This window comes from Ciona intestinalis, chromosome 9 (genome assembly GCF_000224145.3).
Source record: "Ciona intestinalis chromosome 9, KH, whole genome shotgun sequence".
Classification (NCBI taxonomy): Eukaryota; Metazoa; Chordata; class Ascidiacea; order Phlebobranchia; family Cionidae; genus Ciona; species Ciona intestinalis.
In genome coordinates, this window is record NC_020174.2 from 1,678,582 (window position 1) to 1,700,777 (window position 22,196).

A 22,196-nucleotide genomic window follows, 5' to 3' on the forward strand; every position below is an offset into this window, starting at 1 on the left:
CTATCACCGTACTAGTTTTACCCGAGATAAAAATGTTGGTGTCATTGGCAAACATTATGGTTTTGCTGTGAAGGAGGCAATTCAGTTAATCATTAATATATATTAAAAATAGTAGGTGACCAAGGCCTTGTGGGACTAGATTGACAAAATTTGGATTCAAAAGCATTATTCCATTGCATTCTACTCTTTGGTTCCGATTCGACAGAAAACTTTGATTTCAGTTTAGTGCAAGGTCTTTTATACCATAATGTGGCACGAGTATATGACTGAATGTAACATATTTTATCCTCACATGCCGCTGTCGTGATTTATTCGTTTCAATTGATATATTCATACCGGGCGGTATAGCACATACGCCACATTGTTACGGAGCATGCGCAGTAGGTTTGACTAACATTATGATGTCTGAGACATTCAAATTCCTGCCATACATTATTATTCTGCCACACCTTTTGCATATTGTTCAGGACACGCAACTTCTTGCTATATCCGACATTCTTGTTTCACTTTGTGGCTGGGGTATAAAATTTCCAAACGGGGGACCACGCATTTTATTACTAGTATACAATCTATTGATGAATGGGGGACACGGAAAACGAGTGGCGGAGAAGCTAAAACAAAAAGTGCTTGGACCGGTTTTTCCAAGTTTTAAAAAATTGCACGGAAGAACAGCAGCTGTATGAGCTGTGTACCAAGCTTTGGAATAAATATGCATCCGGTAAATATATTCGGAACATAAAGATTGCACCATATGTAAACACGTCACTCACAGCGCTGGGACCAAAGTTCCAAAGAAAACGCTTGAAAATAAACGTCACGGTTACAAAAAGCTAAAATGAAAAAAGCTTGGATGTACTGCAGTAGGACATATATATATATATTTAACATTACAACACCAACAGCTTGCCCTGTATCTGGTTGAGTGTTTGTTGATTATCGAGCTGCGAATGATAATAAATAACTGCATTATGGGAAAAAAGAGTGCAAATAGTAATCTGGGCAGCAACAGATATTTGTGTTTTGTGATTTGGCAGAAAATACCAGACAAGGTGCTAAACAAACGATACAGAAACTAATCTACAACCACCGATGTATACACGGAGTACAAATGCCAGTAACTGCAGCGAAAAAGATGTTTTAAAAAGACACACTGAAGAAATAATAAGTTTTAGTTAATCAACAAGAACCCCCAGTTTCTTTTTCTCCTCCAGATTCTTTTTTCTTCCCAAGAGCATCAGGATTCTGCAGCGGGTCGAGCTCAGCAAATAGATTGTACCACGCGGACATGTTACCTTTGTTGTCTATCAATACAATGTTGTTATTTGGTGTCACAAAGTTTGCTAATTATACTCAGTTTAATTTTGGTTGAACTTTTAAATAAAAATAAATAAAAATTGTGGCAGTTAAACCCACAATCTTTTCAACCAAATTACTCCTAATTAGTTATTCTAATGCCTATGTGAAGAGGAGTGTAGAAGTTTCCAACCCTACAACTGGTGCCTATAATTATCACTAATATATTTAGTAATTATTGCCAACCTTTCTTTGACTGAGGTTTAGGAACTTGTTGCACTGATTGGTTGATTTGTTGTGGGTTTCCAAGTGGGGTTGGTGTCCCAAACATTGATTGGTAACTTGGGGGTTGGTGGGCCATCATCTGGGGCCCCATATTTTGCCCAGGAAAACCTCCAGGTCCCATCATGCCCTGCTGCATGTATGGGGCAGGTTGGGACATCATTTGCGGTTGTGAGGGGGCTAGATGGGAAAATTTGGAGTGTAAAGTTATGATGATCATTAGAAATTAGCATTCTATGAAATTCACCTTGCATCACTGTGACACAACGTAATTGCTGTTTGATCTCAACCTACCACAGCAGTTTGCCGCACATGTATGTTTAGGATGCAATATTATACTCAAATAATAAATACGACGTTTTTGAATAACTTAAATATGCTTAAAGCGATTAGTACCATGGCAATATTTTGGCCACAGTGGCAAATAGGCGTGGCAATTACCTGATTTTGTGGTGAATTTGATGAGTCACAACAATACATTTCAGTAAAAGTTTCTATTTAAATCAGTGGTTGCCAAATTGTGTCTAATTAGTTAACATTTTTTAAATTCAGACAGGGTGGTAATATTATTTTTAGCAAACACAGAAGTTTTTTCAATTATCCAAATTTTAAAAAACATAAAAAATCTAGTTTTAACTGACCTGTCATCATGAGGTCCATGAGTTGTGAGGGTAAATAGCCCCCTCCGGTGTTGGAAGGTTGAACAGGTTGTTCAGGTTTATTCTCCATAAGTAAAATGTCATCTTTGGTTGATGTTTCAACTTGTGTGATGGGTGTTTGTGGGGATTGATGGCTCGTGAATTCACCAAACACTGAATGCCATTGTTCCTCTAATTCACCACCATCTTTATAATAACAATCATCTTTGTTTGAATAGGCTTATTTTTCTACCATTGCAATGTTACCATCTTTATATATAGGTAAGTAAGTTTATTATTTACTTTTATTGCAATATTTTTTTTCCCATAATCTGAAATATTTTATGGCTGTGGAGTAATACAGTACTGTGTTATAGTTGGAAGAGACACCTTTAGCTCATAATATTCAAGTATTCTGATTGTGTTTTAAACAATTAACAGTGGTGTATGGGAGTCATGAGTAAACGATTTTAAATTTTTCGAAATATTTTTGGTTTACTTCTGAAGGGGGTCAGAAAATAGATTGAAAAGGTGTACCATAATTTGTTATTTTTTAGGATATTTTGTAGTAAAAATTGGAAGAAAATAAGTAAAAATAGTAAAAAACTATTGAGTATTTTTAAATTTTTTATCCAAAAATGGTAATAACAATTAAAACTTTCTACAAAAACAGTATTTCAACTTTCGGAAAAACCAAAACTAATTTTCAAAACATCTTACTTGTATTCTCTTCATCCCCAAGAATATCATTCCAAAGATCGAGATCTTCTTTGGTTGGTTTCTGAAAATCTGTGTCGTTCATCTCCCCAAGCAACAGGTTATCTGTGTCTTCCTCATTCTTCGTGCCTTGGTCTGTGGAAAAATACGGTAGGGTTAAAATTTGGGGGGAATTTGATAAAATTTAAATAAACTTGAGAGTTTTTGTTTTAAATTTTAAAACAATTGTTTGACCCTGGGGCAAAAGAAAAGCGACAAAACAAAGAATTTCCACCTGAGTACTTGACAAATTTAAATAACCGCTTTGTAGTAATTAAACTAGAAATATTGCCTGTACAAAGAAAAACGTTCTTAAACACAAAACATGAAACAAAACTGCCAAAAATAATAAAATTAAAAACTGAAACGATTGAAATAAAGGTGTGGGTGCAGTGTGGTCTCACCCAGGTCACCCAGTAACGATTTCCGGGGTGAAAACTCCCCTTGAATCATTTTATCGAGGTACACGTCCTCAAGGTTACCCTCGTAAAAGTTTAGAAGTGAGTCTGAAGCATGGCAAATATACAACAATTGTGTTTGGGTAATGTTTTCAAAACTTATCTTTAGGATTTGTAGAAAACAAATCATTCAAACACATAATTATTTAAGCATCATATGAGAAAAGAATTGCAAAAAAATCAGATTGTTTTAAAATAATGGGTGGAGGGCATGGATTATTATTCAATAAAAGTCTCTCTATGCCATTCAGGAAAAAATGTATATATAGGCCTATATATTTTATTATACAATTGGTTAGACTTAATTTTTGTCTGTTACGTTTTCGTAGCACCAGCATTAATTTGCATAGACACTGACCACACACAACATAACCCTTGTGCTTGTAGAATAGAGTCACAGAATATGTTTTAAATTTCCGTGTATAAAACCTCACCTTTATCGTGATTTGTAATATCAATATCTGCCACTTCTTGCTCTAAAGATTCTCCCAATTTCTCTGGATCATCCAAACTAATCAACCTAGAAATGTAAACAAGATTAAATTAAGTGCATGTTATTAAGGGTACATGGGGTGACATTACAAAATTAACTTCTGTTTTGACAATGTAAGCACAACATATGTTAAATTTCCATGATTGCATAAATACAGTTTTATAATGTTCTGCAGCTTCTGCTATTGTTGCTACCATGCATAACATAATATGATTAAGTAACTCTTCTCGTAGAAACACAGAAATTTTTTTATACCAACATTTTATCTGCCAACAAGCTATTTCCCTTTATATTACAGTTTTACTTTAAATTTGTACAAAAAAAGTTATTCTTATATTACACAAAACTTTATTGAACTGGCTACAGTAATCACTAACTAACTTGCTAACTTGCACTAAAACAAAACACAATGTTTATGTTAATCTGTTGGTCTTTAACTGTGTTATAAATGGCTGTTGAAATGAAACAATACACTGACTGCTTATTCCTGTTCAACACTAACCACCAGTTTCCTGTATGTTACGACTATACAAATATACTTGTTGAACAAGTAGTACTGCCACAATTAGTAGAATCATAATTCATATGTATGATTAGTTTTAATCTATTATTGAATATTATATGTGTCCCCTATCGTTTATTATTAATTAACCAAACTTTAAATGCAAACAACTTACTGGTATACTCAATTTTATTTGTTTTACTAACCATTAAAACAAAACAATAGGTTTTACATACCACGAAAATAAGGTAAAACAGTTAAAGTATTTTCGAACATAAGTTTTCACTTACTGGTGATCACCATTCTCCTCTTCCTCCTCTTGGTTTTGTTTCTTTCCTTTCTCCTCTTCATCCTCTCCCTTCTCCTCTAAATCCTGAATAGGATTGAGTCCCTTGTGTGGTTAAGTAGATGTGGTAGAATGAAATCAAACACCCAATACAGGGAACCAAGACAGGAAGAAGAAGGACATGCAGAGAAAAGAAATTTAATTAAAAAAGTTTCAACTAACCAGAAAAGATTTTTGCTTAAAAGTCGAAAGGCTAATGAGTTTATTTTATGTTTTGCTGTAAAAGAATCTAAACCCAAAATAAACAATAAAATTGTCTTGGTAAGTAGTAAAGTATTAATGTTATATCAGTGACAAAGATTTACTATGGGCTGTATGCACTATGCTTTGATATCTACTAAACAAACTTAAAAACATAACATACATAAACACCAGATGGCAAATAAATAAAGGTTGTTACAGAGCATAACCTACAAGCGATATGCATATTGTTAGTTGCTATCAATCAAAGTAAATATAAAATAACACCCAAGTAAGAATATGCGCACATGATAAATGCTACAAATATTAAGAGTTCTATTCTACGTGGATGAGATCACAGCATAGCACGCATAGGACCTAAGATTTAGGCTAGAATTGAATCAGTTGATCACACATTAAGAGTTACTACTGATCCAATCGACTAAGTTTCAGGGGCGAGAAATACTATGTTTGGGTTGTACACTACATTTTGTTAAAATCTTTGGTTAAAATTGATGCAAATGAAGCCAAGAGCACTAAAATAATATCTACTTTTTTTCTACAAAATGTTATTTAAAGTTAACATACTGAATGCATGCAAACAGAAGTTGCAGCAACTAAAACTATCTTATATAATTTGTAGCAAAATATCAACAGCCTTATATACCTTGAGTAGTTTAAACTCATAATGTTGATAATCCTTAATATTTTCCTGCACAGCAGACAGAGTTCTTGCTGTTTTCTCCCAAAACTTGAGTATCTCGTTTTGGTAAGGCACGAGAGTGTTTGAGAAAAGATTGCTACGAGAAGCGCACAGAAGGTCAACCTAATAAAGTAAGATGTTTAACTTTAAAATGCAGTTCAAATCACATCAATGGCCATATGCATATAGGCGCCAAACCTGGGGTGGCAGGATAAGTAGGCCAACCCTGGAATTCTCTAGATTGCATTATCAGTAACATTCGAACCAGATTTGTTTATAAAATTGTCTAACTATGCCTGCCTTCCCTGCGCTTTTAAAATTGCCACTGATAGATGCATAATTACATTGAGATTGACAGTTTTACAGTAAGAAATAAATCTTGCCCTATAGTGTTAAGATCTCAGATGTAATATAGTGATCCAATATATAACAGATGTGCATGATTGCTGATTAGATTAGGATTTTAAAGAAAATCTATGTGGCCTTAAATAAATACAGAACCAGATTTGTAAATCCTATGAAGCAATTTAAATGTAAAATATTGAGTTTGATAGGTGTCTATCTTACTACATTGAGTATTTTATTGTCAAAATGTATGAACATTTTAAACTTGTGCAAAATAAAAAAGCATTTAACACTTCACAAAAAGTTTGGATTATGTTTATAAAGAAAAACATAGTTGTCATGTACTGTCCATACTGTCATAACAGTTTATATTATACCAAGTTACCAACATATGTTTCTATGGACCTAACACAGAGTGTCTGATTGGTTTAATTAATTATTCAGGAAGTAATGCAATGCATGCCAGTAGATATAGACATCTTATATTCCTCATGTAAGCTCACCTTTTGGCATACAGCCCATTTCAGGCGATCAAATTTTTCTTTGTTTAAACGAACTTCCGTTTGTACCTATGGGAATATTTTAATTTTAGCCGTAATAAAGGAACAAAACTATATAAATATATAATATACATGTAAGTCTCAATACAAAATACAGTGGCAACCATGGAAATGTTACAAGATAAGTTATTCAAATCTATCATTTACATATTCAAGTTGCTTTGTTTGGCTTGGTTAAAATGTTAATTTTCTTACAAATAAAAAACTTAATTGGTTAATTTTAGGTAGATGAGATAGGCAGTTAAAGAAGCGATATTAATCTAATCAATACAAATATGGTTACTACAAGAATAACATTGAATGAAGGTTTCCTACACAGTGCCAATATGAACGCTTGTTTTGTAAAAGAATATATCACTATATGCCTAAAGGACTAACAGTGTTTCTCTTGTTTATTTTAAATATGCATAAAGATAGAAAGCATAATCATACACCATACACACTGTTACTGCACATCATACATGATTATACATTCTGCATGTTAAAATATACAATGTAGTGTACAGTAAACTGTGTACTACTCGCTTACTTTTCTAAATTTTTCCAATTTCTTGTATTGTTCGGGATCAAGGTTGGATGAGATATCTTGCATCCATCTAAGTGATGCGCGGTAATGTGTCCTCGCTTCCTCCATGTGATTCACCGACAAAACACAATCACCGATCGCTCGATATCGAAAAGTTTCAATATCGTGATGCAGGCGACCCAGTGGGCTACGAAGGTTTAGTCTGAAAAGTGGTGAGTTCAATGATAAAGTGATCAGCAAAGTAAACATAATATTGTATATATATTGTACAATATTCAATATATTAGTATATATATATACTGATTTTCCTTTTAATACATTTTACTGTTATTATTATTTTTTTTTTGTATTACATAATAATATATATATTATGTACTGTTTTAATTTTTTGGAGGTATCCAAAAGATCTTATTCCTTTAATCCTATTATCACTTTTTGTCTGTTTTAGGCAATTTATAAAGTAAAACATATATATATTATTTAATTTAAAATAAAAGGGCCTTTTTGTGTAAGTTATGCCACAGTAGTATATTAGAGCACAAATACATAATTCATTGTACACACTACCACTAACACACAAATTAAAATAAATAATGCCATTCACTTCCTGCCATTGTGTGCTATGAGTGGATTGTAGTTAGATGGCCAGAGATCACTACAAGCACACAATTACAACAGTATACCTCACGAACCACCACAATACTTCATATTATATACAGGGTATTTATAGTGATAAAAATGTAGTGTCATTTATTAAATTCCAACAGATGATATTTTTCAACAGCACTTTTGCAAAAAAGTATTTTTTACCAAAAAAAATCTTCTTATTTTTTCAACTTTAACTAACTTTAGACACACTTAAGTGTTTACTACAAAGTTGTATACTATTATTTGTTTAAAAATTATACTGATTTGTGGACAGAGTAAGCAAGATTACAATCTAACAATTAGACGTGTAGTAACTCCAACATAACAAAACAAGTACAACAGACTCAGATCACGATGTGAATTATACTAGCACGATTACGTGACTACCATGTACCTCTGTTGGGCTGTGAAACACTGAGCTTTGCCAGCAGCTGCCATCATCTTTCCCGCTGCTGTTTTATCCAAACTACCTTGGTCTTTAAGGAATCTACCCATGGCATTTTCATCTCTTGATAACACTGAAGAAAAAGTTTTATTAATGAGATGGTAGAAACATTAGCTCATTTTTATTTCATTCGCCCAGGGTGCTACAACCCATTTGTGACTACTGGTTTCTACTAATGGTCATAGGTTTCTAGTTTAATCCATACATGGGCATCTTTAAACTGTGAATGAAGGCCATTCAGTAATAACTTCAATACAGCCTGCTATGTCTTAAAGTTTAACATATTAGTATAATTAAGATACTTACCACAAATGCAATTTTGATATTTTTCAGTTGCTTTAATAAGGTCGGCACATGTCTTTTGAACCGACAGAAACAGCTGAAAACGATTGAGAATTTTTAACTTTTAAGAATGAAAAACTTTCTACCTTAAACCTTGTGCATTTTTCTTATTAGTTGGCTGATATAAACCATGTACAAACTTAAGGGTAGCCTATTTAAAATATATATATATACAGTGGGGCAGCCAGAAGGGGGTTCGGGGGTCGTGAACCCCTTCTGGCTGCCCCACTGTCGGGGGTATATATATATATATATAGGATGTTATAGTCCGTGTGATAGTATATTTAATTACATCAAGTTTTGCATCTAATTCAGCATCACTGGCAACAATATGAAGATCCTCAGCCTTGCCCAACTTCTTTCTCAAAACTTGTTTAGCATTCCAGAAATCTCTCTGTAGTTTGTTGACAGTGGAAAGATTGGCTTCAAAAACGTTCCGATCATAGGACTGACCAGAATAACCAGAGGAATCACTAAAGAAAGAGATTTTGCATTTTGGACATTTATTATAGCCTATTCAGTGAACGCCATTTTTTAAAATCTTTAATGAGATATTTTACTGGTTTATATATTTTATGGTCAAAAACAAACAATGGCATGGTATTTTCAAATGGTAATTTAAGAAATCGCCAAACAACTTACATAAAATATAAAATACAAAAACACATCAGAGAGGTTTAGGATTTATAAATAAGGAAAAATGTTGTTTTTATTTATGGTGGAACAACAAACTTACTATTTAGACATTGACATTTTCACTTCAAATGCATGAAAGAGATTAAAACTACTTGATCCAACGCCAGCAATTACAAGAGTTGTATAACTTGCTCAGAATGCTCGCTATAAAGAAACTATCTGTGAAAAGAGTTCAATTAAACTATTTTTCTAAGATAAAAAATCGATTCCCCCTAAAATAATAATAAATCAACATATATTATAACGATAAAGGCGCGGACGCCTAAAATTGCATTACTGATAGTGAATTATCTAACATTTCGTCAATTAGAAGCACACTCTTTTAGACGTGTACACATTACACAATATTAACAATGCATGGAGCGCACTTCATACTAAATAATTTCATTATCAAAATATACAAAGAATATTATACCCAAGCGCAATAAGAAATATTGGAGAATTGAAAATTCATGAATATATATTTCGCTTTTCACGAAAACAAAATAAATACGTAATGTTCATTTTTCTTCAGACTTTAATAGATATCCGTATCGCCTATCGGATTCGGGGTGCGCACACGACAATTCGTAAATGCGGCCAAAGAATACTGTAGTAAACATGCAACAACGGAGTGTGCGGTATCAAAAACAAATAGGACCACAAACAAGATCATTCCCTTTTATGTTACAGGTAAATACCTGTAGTACTGTAGTGGATTGTTAAACAAGAGCCTGAAATTCCAATAGTTTTTAAACCAACTTGTGTTGCTTTCGCCAAGCGTGTGTGAATTCAAACAATTTATTGATTTACTATAGTTTTTGTTTCGTAAGATAAAAATGTGTTTTGTATGATGAGTTATATTATGACCCGTTCCACCGCTCAAACTCAGGCCTCCTTTGTTTAAAGTGAAACCAGACTGTCGGACGGTGTGCTGGACCAAAAGCTCTTTCGTGTTTAATAAAAAGATTACGTTCCTAAATCGTAACTCAACCCTGTCTCTTCGGCATCCGTGTACCACGCTTAACGTGTACAAGAGAGGGGTGAGACAAAAGCGGGTGGTGTATCTTTACAAGGGACAAACAAAGAAAGTAACCCGACCCCACTTTAACCGTCGCTGAAACTGTGCCCCCAACAATCGGGAGTTTGGTATGTGTCCTATAACAAAGTCGAAAGCTGTGTTTTTCTGACTAGTCGTCCGACCTTGCGGCTTTTTATTGCTTTGACTTGTTAGGGAAAGGTCGTAGATTACGGGAGATTATGAAATGATGGTTGGTAGCGTCACTGTTATGGAAACAAGATTGAAATCAGCCCCGCAATAGACTCGAAGGTCTTGTTCAGGGCTCAATTAAACTGATAATTAATTGTGCATAGCATGCTAGAACAAAAGCCAGGGAACTTTACACAGAAAGGAATAATTAAAGACGAATGGTTTAGGTCAGATATGCAGTTTTAATATATAGAAATAAAGATGAGAAACAGTGAAAACGCAAGTTTTGTTTGGTGATGAACTCTAATCAACCAAGAAGGGACATATGTATGTCGGAAATATTTTTTAAACTATATTCTATTCTATAAGAATGAGGTCCGACGACGAATGGCGCATTGTCACTCATAGTCGATGATGGCTTATGCCACCATGCACACATCAGATAAACTGTTTTACAAAATTCTCGTTTCCCAGAGCTTGGAACAATTAGGAATGGCTGTGACCTAATTTCTACCGCTGTTTTTAAGTAGAAATTCAAACAAAAATAATGGAATGTAAATGTCTCTTTCTCGACGGGAAAGATGTTAGCATTACCGTCAAGAAAGACGCTACGGGTGCAGATCTACTCGCAAGTGTTTGCAGATACCTTGCTATCGGTAACAAACAGCCTTTTGGCTTGGTACATCGGGGAGGAGCTCACCCACCCACTTATAACTGGTGGGTTCGACTTGATAAAGAATTGAGGAAACAAATTTCAGGGAAGTGCAAAATATGGGCGTTCGCATTGGTGCTCAAGTTCTACCCTTTGCCCCCGAAAATGAATGTAAACGAAGATATTGTAAGGTAGGACACGGCTTTTATAGTGTAGAAGTGTGTCTAAGTGTTGTGGTGTATGAAATAGGGCACCTGTGGTTCTCAGCTACCGACTAAACTATAGTCGCCGCTTAAAGCGCCGACTAAAATTTGTTCCAACTTCCGTAATAAGTAATGCACAGAAAGTTAGTCGCCCGACTGAGACAGAAAAAAAACGCGGTAACCAATAGTAACCGCGACCGACAAAGTTTAGTCGGTAATTGAGAATATCATCACCATATTATAATAACTTTCGTTGCACGGCCACGCGCTGATAAATACGTAATCAAGCATGTATTCAAAATATCTGCGTAAAATTACTGTCTATTTCAGGTTTCATTCCGTTCTTCAAGTACGACAGGACTTGCTTACCGGAAAACTAAAATGTCCAACCCACACGCTGTCGTTGCTTGCCTCGTACTGGCTTCAGTCTGAGTATGGCGAATGGACAAGCGACCAAGTGGACAGGCAACTAGCGGAAGAGTTCCGTTACGTCAGGCGAGGGAAATATAACTCGTCGCAAAACAACGAGAGTGATGTAGACTTCGAGCAACAGGTAAAACCTTATGCAGTTAAATTGCACTAATATAAGCATATAAAACAGCAGTTTGTACATAGTAGGGTGGGCAAAGATGGGAAACCTTTTTTTTATTTTCTCGACCCATTTGGTAGTAAACAAGGGACATTCAAAGAATTAACAAAACGTACCCTCATGACTCCCATAGACCGTTGTTTATTGTTTAAAACATGATCAGAGTATTTAATATTATTTGCTAAAGGTGTCCCCGTCTCCCCTCACCCTACCATATACAATAAACACGTTTTGTAGCCTACATTTATTTTAAAAGACAAAATTCTAACACTAGAGGTATACAGCACCAAATCATCAGTCATTAACTCGCGTTATAAAAACGAGAACATCACGGCTTCTAAACAACGACGTTTATCTTCAAATTTTTTTACTCTTCAATTTTGTAGATGGTAGAACTACACCGCTGTCTTGGTAGCATGACGCCTGCAATTGCTGACAAACATTTCCTTCGACTTGCTGCGTCTCTTGCAACTTATGGAGTTCATTTCTATCCTGCCTTTGAACTGGTAACTACACACGGTATGTGGTATGTTACATAACTTAAATAACGTCAAATATATATACAGCAAAAATGCGTCTCTTTAAAGCGCCTTAGAACTACCAAAATTGTGGGCGTATGTATTCTTGAACAAGAAACTTAACGGAAACTTTTCTAACCAAGTCGTTCCTTGTGGGTTGTTAAAACTGTAAATTTAAAATACATTCAAAACCATTGCCCTCAAAGTTATACTCGTATAGCAACTCGTAAGAGTCCATAAAATGTATGAAACAACAGCTCTTTGCTATATAGCGACTTACATTGAGAAAACAAGTTACATTTTTTACAAAGTAACCAGTTTTATATTTCAATTATACTTAAACTTTGTTCAGGTCGATCCCGTTTCGGAGGAAGCGGGAGTCGCATCCAGGAGTGCGGGGATGCTCTCCTGCTTGGCATCGGACCTAAGGGTGTGATGATGATAAAAGAGAGAAGGAGCAGAAAACAAATTGCATGGAGTGAGATCGGAGCAGTTTTATTCAAACATAACAAAGTTATTATTAGACTACAGAAGGTAACGTTGTTATACAGGAAGAGAAAGTAAAGCGCAATGTAAAATTGTTCATACCTTAGGCTGTTACTTTAATTTTTAACGTTAACGTTCTGCTACAGATATATTCTTGGTGAACAAATAAAGAGCCCATCTTGTTTAACATTATGTTTGTCTTTCACTTTCAGCCTGACAAAAACGGCCGGAAAGAAATCCCTTTAGCAATGGAGTCAACTAAACAAGCAAAGGTGGTTTGGAAGATAGCGATAGACATGCACGTCAACTTTCGCTTCCAGCAAAACTCGCCAGCCGCTGTTAAAATTGAAAGAGACTGCTGCTGTATAGGAGTTAAAAAAGTGAAAATTATCCCAAAGGCGCGCGTTGGAAAGGCAAGGGTATCTAGGAAGCCGGCTATTTCTATTATATCGGAGGTGCCTGTCACTAAAAGCAACAAGTCCTCCCCAGCTTTGTCGAAAAAGATTTTCGACTCAAATTCGGCAACCAAACCGAAACAACACCCTTCCCCCTCAGCAAGATCAAGAGCGAGCAACCGAAAATCCGATTCACCACGCACAAACACGTCCAGAGGTTCTTCACCCGTCACCAGTCGCTCGAAGTCACAATCTCCGTCTCCAACACGCAAAACTTCGCCCAAGTATTTAGATGAAGATTCTGCGGCTTCTTCCACGCTTAGATACGACGACAAAGTGGCAAGCGCCGTTCCGAAAAGGATGAAAGCAGTTTATAAAATTCCATTGGAAAACGTAACCTGTGATGATGGAATGTCTGGTGTTTCGGATAACACAGATGTATTGTGTAGTCAGGGGATAATTGAGAACGCCTTCTCCTACGCCGAGAGTGACGGGATGAACTCCATTCACTCCTGGTTGGAGCTATGCTCACCTAAAGCTCAGAGGAGAGGACGGGAGAAAACGAGAAGGAGTGAGAGAACGGGAAGAGAGAAAACAAGGAGCGCTCCGGCAAGCCAGATATCTCGTTCGAGAGAAAGGTAAAATATCCGAAAAACAATGTTAATATTTTTATGTTTTAACCCTGAAATTTATATAAAACTTAGCTATAAATCCATTTGTTAAAAAAAAACTCCGGGTGCGAATAGTGCACATAGTGGTAGCCTGTGTATAAAGCATGTATCCGGAAAATCCTGAAAGCTATGACAATTGCGGCAAAAGAAAACCACGGTATATGGTTCTCATAGATTCGGTGCCAGAGTGAAACGTTTATACTCTCCACGGCACAGATAACATGCAGAAAGACGCGTTGGGGCAATTCAACGATTTAAACGTAGCAATTATTTCATAGGTCTCCTGTCAACGAACTTGACGTGGACGACATACACGACTATAGACCCCTGATCCCTTCCAAACGTCCGATTGTTATTCGTGCTAACGAACTGCGTGATCTAAGCCCACCCCATACTGTACATTACGATGATGAACCGGTACGCCGAAGACCAGATAGGTACAGAAGTGCAGAGAACGTTTCAAGAAAGGCATACCCAAGAAAGGTATACACAATATGATACGAACAACTGAATAAATTTAATTATCGTCGCGTGGTGAAGCAAGGTCAAACGTTAATTATGACGCGAGTGTTTTATTTCACACAGCATCACCCGCATATGGGTTTATGAGTGTGTTACTTCTGACTTATTGCGTTTGGGATTTCTTGTTATGTGTGGTTAAAAATTCTGACGTTGCACATTGGTGACGTAAAGTTTCTTGCACAAAAGCACATGTACCAGAATGGTAGCACACTTCAAGTTGAAGTAAATATTCCAATAGTGGCAACCAGTCATATAGCCTAAACGCTGTTAGAGTTTTGTATCAATATTGTTTTCATATGTTGTATCTCTTTTTATAAAAAGATAATTCATTTTATTTGAAAAGGTTCCGTTGACCGACCGTTACTCATCCCAAAAGAAACTGGCCGATATTTACAGACAAGAATACTTAAGTAACCTCCGTGACACACGGGAGAGAAGATCAAAGAGTATGTATTCACTTCCGCAACGAAGGGCGGAATCTAAGGACAGAGATGTGTAAGTTTTGGTTTGGAGAAAATATAAGGCAGCTGCATATAAGCCCATGAACAACGTATAATGTTTATAGCACGAAAAAATGGTTTAATCCTGGTAGTAGGCGGATAATTTAAGATTTTTACCTCTTGGAAACGGTTTACTGGCTAAAGTTGCCCATAAACGTAAATCTCTATGACCCGCGTGGTGCGTCTGTCATATTTACAAATTAAACTCTGTAAATCACACAATGTATATTAAGGTGGGGGAAGATGACACACCTTTTCATTCTATTTTCTCGTCACATTTGGTAGCAAACAAAGAAAAATCAAATAATCATAAAACTGTATCCTCCCGACTCCCAAATACCGTTGTTAATTGTTTAAAACACGATTAGGGTATTTGGATATTATGTTCTAAAGGTGTCCCATCTTCCCCCACAGTACTATTAAAAAAACATAAAAAATATAGGCCAACCCTATACGAAATGTGTTCACATGTGACTTGATATATTCAGGTACGGACCGATCGATTACTATCGTGGGATTTCTCCTTCTTCTATCAGCGCAGTTGCATCCTCTGGTAGTCAAAGATCTTGCGACTCCTATCTCGGAGCCTCCAACATGGAGGAAAGGGATTTGTTCGGAAGAGAATATCTTCCTGTTGAGTCCTCTTTCACCAAAAGAGTCCTGAGCGAATCGAGATTGGCACGACAGAGACATTTTTCCGGAAATCTAAACGAGCCAGGAGTAGAAGCGATAAGTAGAATTCAAACACCCGTTGCGAGTAAGTGTTTATACGTCATATAAGAGTATTTATAGATAGCTAATGATGATCCAACGATTTATATACAGGATCTCGGAGAAAGAATGTTACAAGTTGGGCATATGGTGACGAAAGCCGCACTGGACAAGTGTAAGTGAGTCAGCACATTCACTTAAACTATTGGTTTGACGTTTGACCCCATCGAAGGTCATTCATCCTACGTAGGCTACAATGCCTTTGAACCACGTAGCCTATAGAGTCTAGAAATGTTATAACACGTGTACACAGCCTGTAGGATTTGTATTTCCTCGCAAAACGATTTTAATTCGTATAATATGTTTTTAGAGGTTCATCCAGGTCAATGTATGACGTTCGACAACGACAGCAAGAAAAAGAAGACACGATACCACGAATACCAAGATTCGTTCCTAGTGTCCGTTAAAATATTTATCGATTTGTCTCCTTGGACGCTTAAATGTTCAGAAAATGACGCTTGTTTTGCATTTGTGCACTCTTAGATTACATGTGTAGAAGCACATCTTGCTTGACTGCCCGGTCGATAAATGTCAGTGGCAGCGTATACTTATACACGCATTGATGTTTCGAATGTTTCAGTAGCGGATTTTATTCTTGTTTGTACTATGTTCTTGTGATTGCATTCGGGTGAATTAAAACAGCACCTTTCGTTTGTTGTTTTCCCATTTATTAAGTGGTATAAGAATTATATAACTATAACGGTATCGACATATTCTTAGCTAAAACGTTGGCACAGCTCTTGCGAAAACGACTGCCTACATATAACCTATAGTCTACTAAACACACATATATCTGTACGGCAGTTAAATCCTAGGAGTTTAAACATGTTTCAAATAGACACATTCTGAAGTTAAACAGCCACGCTTTTTAGATGTTCTTCTATAATTTCTATCTATAGTGTGTTCACAACTGTTGTTTTGCTGTTGATTTCGCGCTCTTCGTTCATACAGTATGATCTTCGCTATTGTTTTCAAAGGGATAAATAACAATTATATTTTAGTTTACTATATACCTTATTCCAACGTCGGACTATTTATTCGCAAGCTACTGTGGTGTGATAACACTGCATTGTACAAGCGCATGCATTTCATCCGAGCGGTCGTTTGCTTGGTGGATGAAACTCGGACGTTAAAACTTCGCACCGAATGGGTAACGCAAAACGAAATTATATTTTATGCGACTTTAACACCTGCGAAATGAACCACCTTGAATTACAGAGAATATCCTGAAGAAAAAAACGAATGCAATTTGTATTGGATCAGGTTATAAAGGTGTTAGTCTGCCTTTTTAAGTTGTTTAAATTACTTTTGGAAAGCTTGCTTTGAAGATATTGAATCAGAAGCTGAAGAATTGAACTTAGCCGTTCTTCACGTTTGTTGATCCGTTTTTAAAATTGCAAAACTCGTTGAAAAGAGAACAAATTGAAACGAAAGTAAAAAGCAATTATGCAAATTGAACAACAGACAGGAAGACTTTTACAGTTGCAACTCTTCACCATCAGAGGGCAGTATGAAGTGCTTGTCTACAATACCCTCCGTTACACCAGACAAAGTAGCTGGGTTCCACTTCGGTGATTTATCTTTGTCAATAAGAACGGAACGAACCCCCTCATAAAAGTCAGGATGTCTCAAACATTGGCTGCCCATCCTGTTAAAGTTATAATGGTAGCTTTGGTTATTATGAAATGATGGTTATGGAACTCATTGGTTGACACCATGACCCACTGTTTAGCACGCATACCCCTGGTACAGGATTTACAGGGTTCAAGGTTTGACGTTGCTACCATTGTGGGTGGACGTGTCATTAGGCAAGACACTTAACAAAGATTGCCTAAGCCCTTAACCCAGTAGTCCTTTATGTGTTGTTAATCAGCCGACAGCCATACATTAAAAAAGGAAAGATAAAAAAAACTAAATCAAAACACTGCCATCCTGTCCCACAGACTGTAATAAATACTAATCTAGTAATCCATACACACCATTAAACCACTGACCTGTATTCCATTTCCAAACACTCACTCAGATCAAGACTTTCCCCAAGACTTAGTTGTCTGTGGGTGATCTTTAACGAAGTAGGCGACATTTTTTCCATCACACTGAGTTGTTCAAGTGCCCACTCACTTCCATCATTCCTTAAATTCTTTATCAGAAATATTTCAAATTACATACATTTATTTATAAAGGGTTAAATTAAGAAATAATTTTATTAATTTTATTAACATGGAAAATTGGAAAGAAACCGGCAATAATTAAAAAAATCCCCTCAAAAAGTTTAATAATTTTACAAAAAAAATTTTTTTTCGCTTAGAGGTAAACACTATCAAGATTAAACTTTACCTCAAAAATTTCTTCCACAGAATCGGCACAAAACATCCTCTTTATGTCTTCTTCTTTATCACGAAGGATGAGATAATCTCGTTCCCTCCCAGTTTGACATTCTTCATGATATTTACGAAGTAACTGCATTAACATAAGAAAGCTATTACTTTGTTTTCCTTTGTCTTAATGCAATGTTACTTTTATCCTGTCTATAACATACAGTGCGTAAACACTTTTTAAATTAAAAGCTGTAAAAACACACAAACATGGTTTCCCTTAACTTTTCTCCTTAAAAAAGGTCTGGATTTTACAGTTTCGTAATGTAACAGCTTAGCACACAATACAACATGCGAAATATCACCAAAAATATACAACATCATAACATGCGATACGAAAAAAGACTAACGTCTGTTATATCCTGTGTGGATGGATTCTCCATTGCAACAAGATCTTGTTCAAGTTGAGGTAGGACGGTACTATGAACCATACGTGTAGCTACACCTGCTTTGTAAACATCTCTGCCTTTCAGTCGGAAGCCCGTCAAAGCAAGATACATTCCAAGATGTTTGCTTAGTCGTGGCAGGAAGTAGGAACCTCCAACATCAGGGAAAAGACCTGGGATGAAGTAATGCATATGAGTATGATTGTATTGAATATATAAAGTCAGAATGGTTAGTAAACTGTAGTAAAAAAATGATAAAGCAATATAACTTTTATATTTATATATTATTTCGTTGCTGGCAGGCAAAAAGTAAAATAGTCTTTGTTACTCATCTGGTATATAAATTGACAAGTTAAAAAAAACATTAATTTACCTATTGCAGTTTCAGGCATTGCAAACAAAGTACGTTCGGTGCAAATCCTGTTTTCACCATGAACCGACAATCCTACACCACCCCCCATTGTTATTCCATCAATAAATGCAATGTAAGGAACAAGGCACGTCGCTATTCTGTAATTCAACTGATATTCAGAACGAAAAAACTCTTGACCTGCATAAGAGAAAACACAACAAAAGTGGTAATTTAAAGACAGTCAGTATGATGCATCATGCATTGAAATAAAATACAACACATTGAACACAATATATATATATATATAAAATGCTAAAAACAACTCAAACTGCAATCGGATATTTTTTTTTTAAATCCAGAAAAACTTAAACACAAACATTTAAAACAAGATATCACTTTATCAAATATAAATAAAGTATATTTTACTTTTATTGTATTTAAAAGTGAATATAAATAAGTAATCACAAACCTGCTTCATAGTTTCCCTTTTTTCCCTCCTCGGTTATTGATAGAATATCACCACCAGCACAGAAAGCTTTACCACCTGCACCTTTCATTATAATCATTGTAGTAGCTGGGTCTTCTTCCCATTCCTTTCATTGGAAGAATTAAACATAAGAAATAAAATAAAACAATTCTGTCAATAAACCATAGGTGACAAACTCAGTCAAACCAATAGTTTTCAAATCTATTGAATATTGTATACAATGTTAAATGCAACATACTTTGGCTTTGTTTGTTTTTATGGGCATTTAGCAGTGGGGCAAAGCTGTTTTGGGTAAAAAAAAACTATGATATCACCTTAAGTTTTAAAGGTTTGGATAACATTTATTAACCCATGCATCCCTTATAATACGCCTATATGCACTAAGACTTAATCAAATGAAAAAGACACCTTTTTTAAGCGTTCATATATATTATATCGAAGAGTATATATGTGTAGATGAAAAAACCTACCTTAATTTTTGGAAATATTTTTTTTATCATAGACAGATTTAAAGCATTTAATGCTGATGGCCTGTTCAGAGTTATAATTCCAGCTCCACCAATACGTTCAAACAAAACATCGTCTCCTGCAAAAGAGGCTGAAGAGAAACACCTTGCTAGTCGCATTTTGCTGATCGATGAGACAGGAGATGAAACCTGAGCTCCTTGGATATGTTTAGATAAGACCAGAACTCTTCGAATACTTTTTGCACAATTCATCATCAAGATTTTTATGGGAAATTTTCAACTTTTAGTCTGCTGTTGTTGACGTCTTGCTCTTTGTAATTCTTTCAATTCTATTTTACGCTGGTTGTCGATAAAATATTTCACTGCCACAAATCCAATTACTGCTGTAGGGATTGCAATTACCCTGGAAATAAATAAATATATGCATTTTACAAGATGTAAACGTTAGTTTAACCCTACACACATTTAACCAACTTACCAGGACCAAAAAGTTTTCTTAAAGGGATCAGTTTGCGTTTGTTTGAGCGTTCTCACCTGACGTTTACTAATGCACTGTAACTGTTCATGAAAGGTGCGGAGAAGTACACCCATTTGCCCCGCAAGAACGTTAAATGTAGATATCCAGTACAAGAAGCACAGCTAGTTATCTGCTATCAAAGCACACCTGTATTTAAAAAACATACAAATAATTGCTTCATTTACGACGAATAAGAAATGCGCAAATTTGACGTGGCAACGTAATCTGTGTTTATTAGGTAAAATATACACAATAATATCATAACATTGTACAGCGATACCTCTTCACTACAGTCGAACACAGCATTACTAAAGCTCGCTGTAAAAATCTTTTGGTCTTGGTACTTTTCCATCGTAGGAAAAAGGCATACTCCAATTACTGTCCCCAATAAAAATCATGGAATGCCAATTGTCACTTTTAAAATACATCGTGTATAAATTGAGCAATTTTAGAACACATGCATTTTTCTACTTTACTATATGCAAACTTTTTGCTGCGCGGAAGCGATTTTTTAACACTTTCTGAAACTTAACGCTATGCAAGTTGCAAACACGTGCGTGTCATTCGGATAACTACAACACAGGGTTATCTATGCTGCAACATCGACGGATGCATGGACACGGAGCCGCTACAAATCTGCTACGATAGATGCAACGACCAATATACCATTATGGCTATATGCAACCAGAGTCGTATAAACACCGGTATTTCTATGGCTCTGTATGCAACCTCCTGTGTAAACCTGCTTCAACATTTTGCAATGATGTGTACATTCGTTATGGTCAGGTGTGCACGAGAAAGTTTTCAAGATAAAATAATGAACTTTTGCTACTCCTGCATTTGGAGCTGAGGATGAATGTATGAATGTAACTTGTTTACACTCGCGTTCTGGCTCCGCGGTAGAGCCTTGAACCCGTAGCTTGTTGTGGCACGCGCCAAGCTAGTAATGGTTTAGGTGTAAAGCTATAAAGATGTACTCAATGGTGATGACGCTTTGTTATGTATGACCCACCGCTTTAGCCGTATGCCCACGTCGTTTAAGAGCCATAAAAAAACCTGCATCGAAATACCTCGTTCCCCACTCGTTCCTGTGATTCATAGAAATCTAAAAACATTAATGGAAGTTGCGTAAATGGGAAATTTTATTACGTCATTCCCCAAGCTAGTTGCGTATCCGGTGACGTTTATTTTACGTTATTGTATGTACGGATGCGTGTTTGTGGGTTCATTCATGAGCTAACATAGTCAAAACCCAGCACACAGGTATGTCACCAACGCTGTTCTGGTCATAGAAATACTAGGCAAGGAAAGGTATATTCAAAGTTACGTCTCGTTTGTCTCATACTATATATATATATTAAAGGTGTTATAGCGACCACGCTTTCAACAAATTAAACGTAATAATGTTTTAACGTTAAGTATGTTTAAACAACTGTTGTTTTGTCGCAATATGTTATATTTTCGTTGGTTTCTATATCTAAATCTTTGCTACAATAATCGCAGAGAAAAATAAAAGTTATTGTTATATTTTAAAAATTACTGATATATTAGATGTGCTGACTGCTGTGATTAGGAATTACATTAAATATCTTAGATTCTTTAGTTGGTTAAGTAATTTAGGAAAAGTTACTTTCTATACAGTAACACAAGCCAACTACAAGTCTTTGCATTGGAATGACGATTAAAGATTTTGGTTCATCAGAAACATTACCAACAAGTTCTAACAAAGAAAATTTAACAAAACAATTCCCACCGTTCACCTTGACACAGTTAGTGGGCAAACGCAACTCAAGTTTGGGTTCGAGTGGCTTTCTACCACCAGGTACACGATAAAGGAAGTGCATGGCATTGTAACTTTAGTGGCAACCACACAGAAAGAAGTGTATTGACATCGATCCAGCAT

The 22,196-nt window shown here is 35.8% G+C and overlaps 3 protein-coding genes across 6 annotated transcripts; 1 reads left to right on the forward strand and 2 right to left on the reverse strand.

Annotated features, from left to right (window-relative positions):
- Nucleotides 1-533: 533 nt before the first annotated feature.
- LOC100179581 (islet cell autoantigen 1-like) lies at nucleotides 534-9,647 on the reverse strand. 2 transcript variants are annotated; one of them, XM_002127073.4, is made up of 15 exons: nucleotides 9,629-9,647; nucleotides 9,254-9,372; nucleotides 8,810-8,990; nucleotides 8,482-8,554; nucleotides 8,125-8,248; nucleotides 7,086-7,284; nucleotides 6,500-6,565; nucleotides 5,616-5,774; nucleotides 4,713-4,813; nucleotides 3,862-3,947; nucleotides 3,374-3,475; nucleotides 2,934-3,065; nucleotides 2,217-2,420; nucleotides 1,540-1,755; nucleotides 534-1,301 (listed from the first exon to the last, which is right to left on the reverse strand). In XM_002127073.4, the coding sequence occupies exons 2-15, from the start codon at nucleotides 9,268-9,270 to the stop codon at nucleotides 1,177-1,179; spliced, it is 1,785 nt and encodes a 594-aa protein (XP_002127109.1). In that variant the 5' UTR covers nucleotides 9,271-9,372; nucleotides 9,629-9,647; the 3' UTR covers nucleotides 534-1,176. The 2 variants fall into 2 exon arrangements, with proteins under 2 accessions (XP_002127109.1, XP_009859577.1); XM_009861275.3 differs by lacking the exon at nucleotides 3,374-3,475.
- Nucleotides 9,648-10,856: 1,209 nt separating this feature from the next.
- On the forward strand, nucleotides 10,857-16,375 carry LOC100180271 (band 4.1-like protein 4). Of its 2 annotated transcripts, none has more exons than XM_018813385.2 (10): nucleotides 10,857-11,245; nucleotides 11,588-11,810; nucleotides 12,233-12,365; nucleotides 12,717-12,898; nucleotides 13,063-13,883; nucleotides 14,195-14,399; nucleotides 14,782-14,933; nucleotides 15,427-15,695; nucleotides 15,764-15,828; nucleotides 16,020-16,375. In XM_018813385.2, exons 1-9 carry the CDS (start codon nucleotides 10,950-10,952, stop codon nucleotides 15,826-15,828), a joined length of 2,346 nt encoding a protein of 781 aa, XP_018668930.1. In that variant the 5' UTR covers nucleotides 10,857-10,949; the 3' UTR covers nucleotides 16,020-16,375. The 2 variants fall into 2 exon arrangements, with proteins under 2 accessions (XP_018668930.1, XP_002121971.3); XM_002121935.4 differs by having other exon boundaries at nucleotides 15,764-15,824.
- A 353-nt stretch (nucleotides 16,376-16,728) lies between these two features.
- LOC100177147 (3-hydroxyisobutyryl-CoA hydrolase, mitochondrial) lies at nucleotides 16,729-20,469 on the reverse strand. 2 transcript variants are annotated; one of them, XM_002127242.5, is made up of 8 exons: nucleotides 20,255-20,422; nucleotides 19,780-20,179; nucleotides 19,292-19,415; nucleotides 18,844-19,020; nucleotides 18,435-18,643; nucleotides 18,047-18,169; nucleotides 17,704-17,849; nucleotides 16,729-17,357 (listed from the first exon to the last, which is right to left on the reverse strand). In XM_002127242.5, the coding sequence occupies exons 2-8, from the start codon at nucleotides 20,029-20,031 to the stop codon at nucleotides 17,186-17,188; spliced, it is 1,203 nt and encodes a 400-aa protein (XP_002127278.1). In that variant the 5' UTR covers nucleotides 20,032-20,179; nucleotides 20,255-20,422; the 3' UTR covers nucleotides 16,729-17,185. The 2 variants fall into 2 exon arrangements, with proteins under 2 accessions (XP_002127278.1, XP_009859578.1); XM_009861276.3 differs by having other exon boundaries at nucleotides 16,857-17,357; nucleotides 20,311-20,469.
- Nucleotides 20,470-22,196: the final 1,727 nt, after the last annotated feature.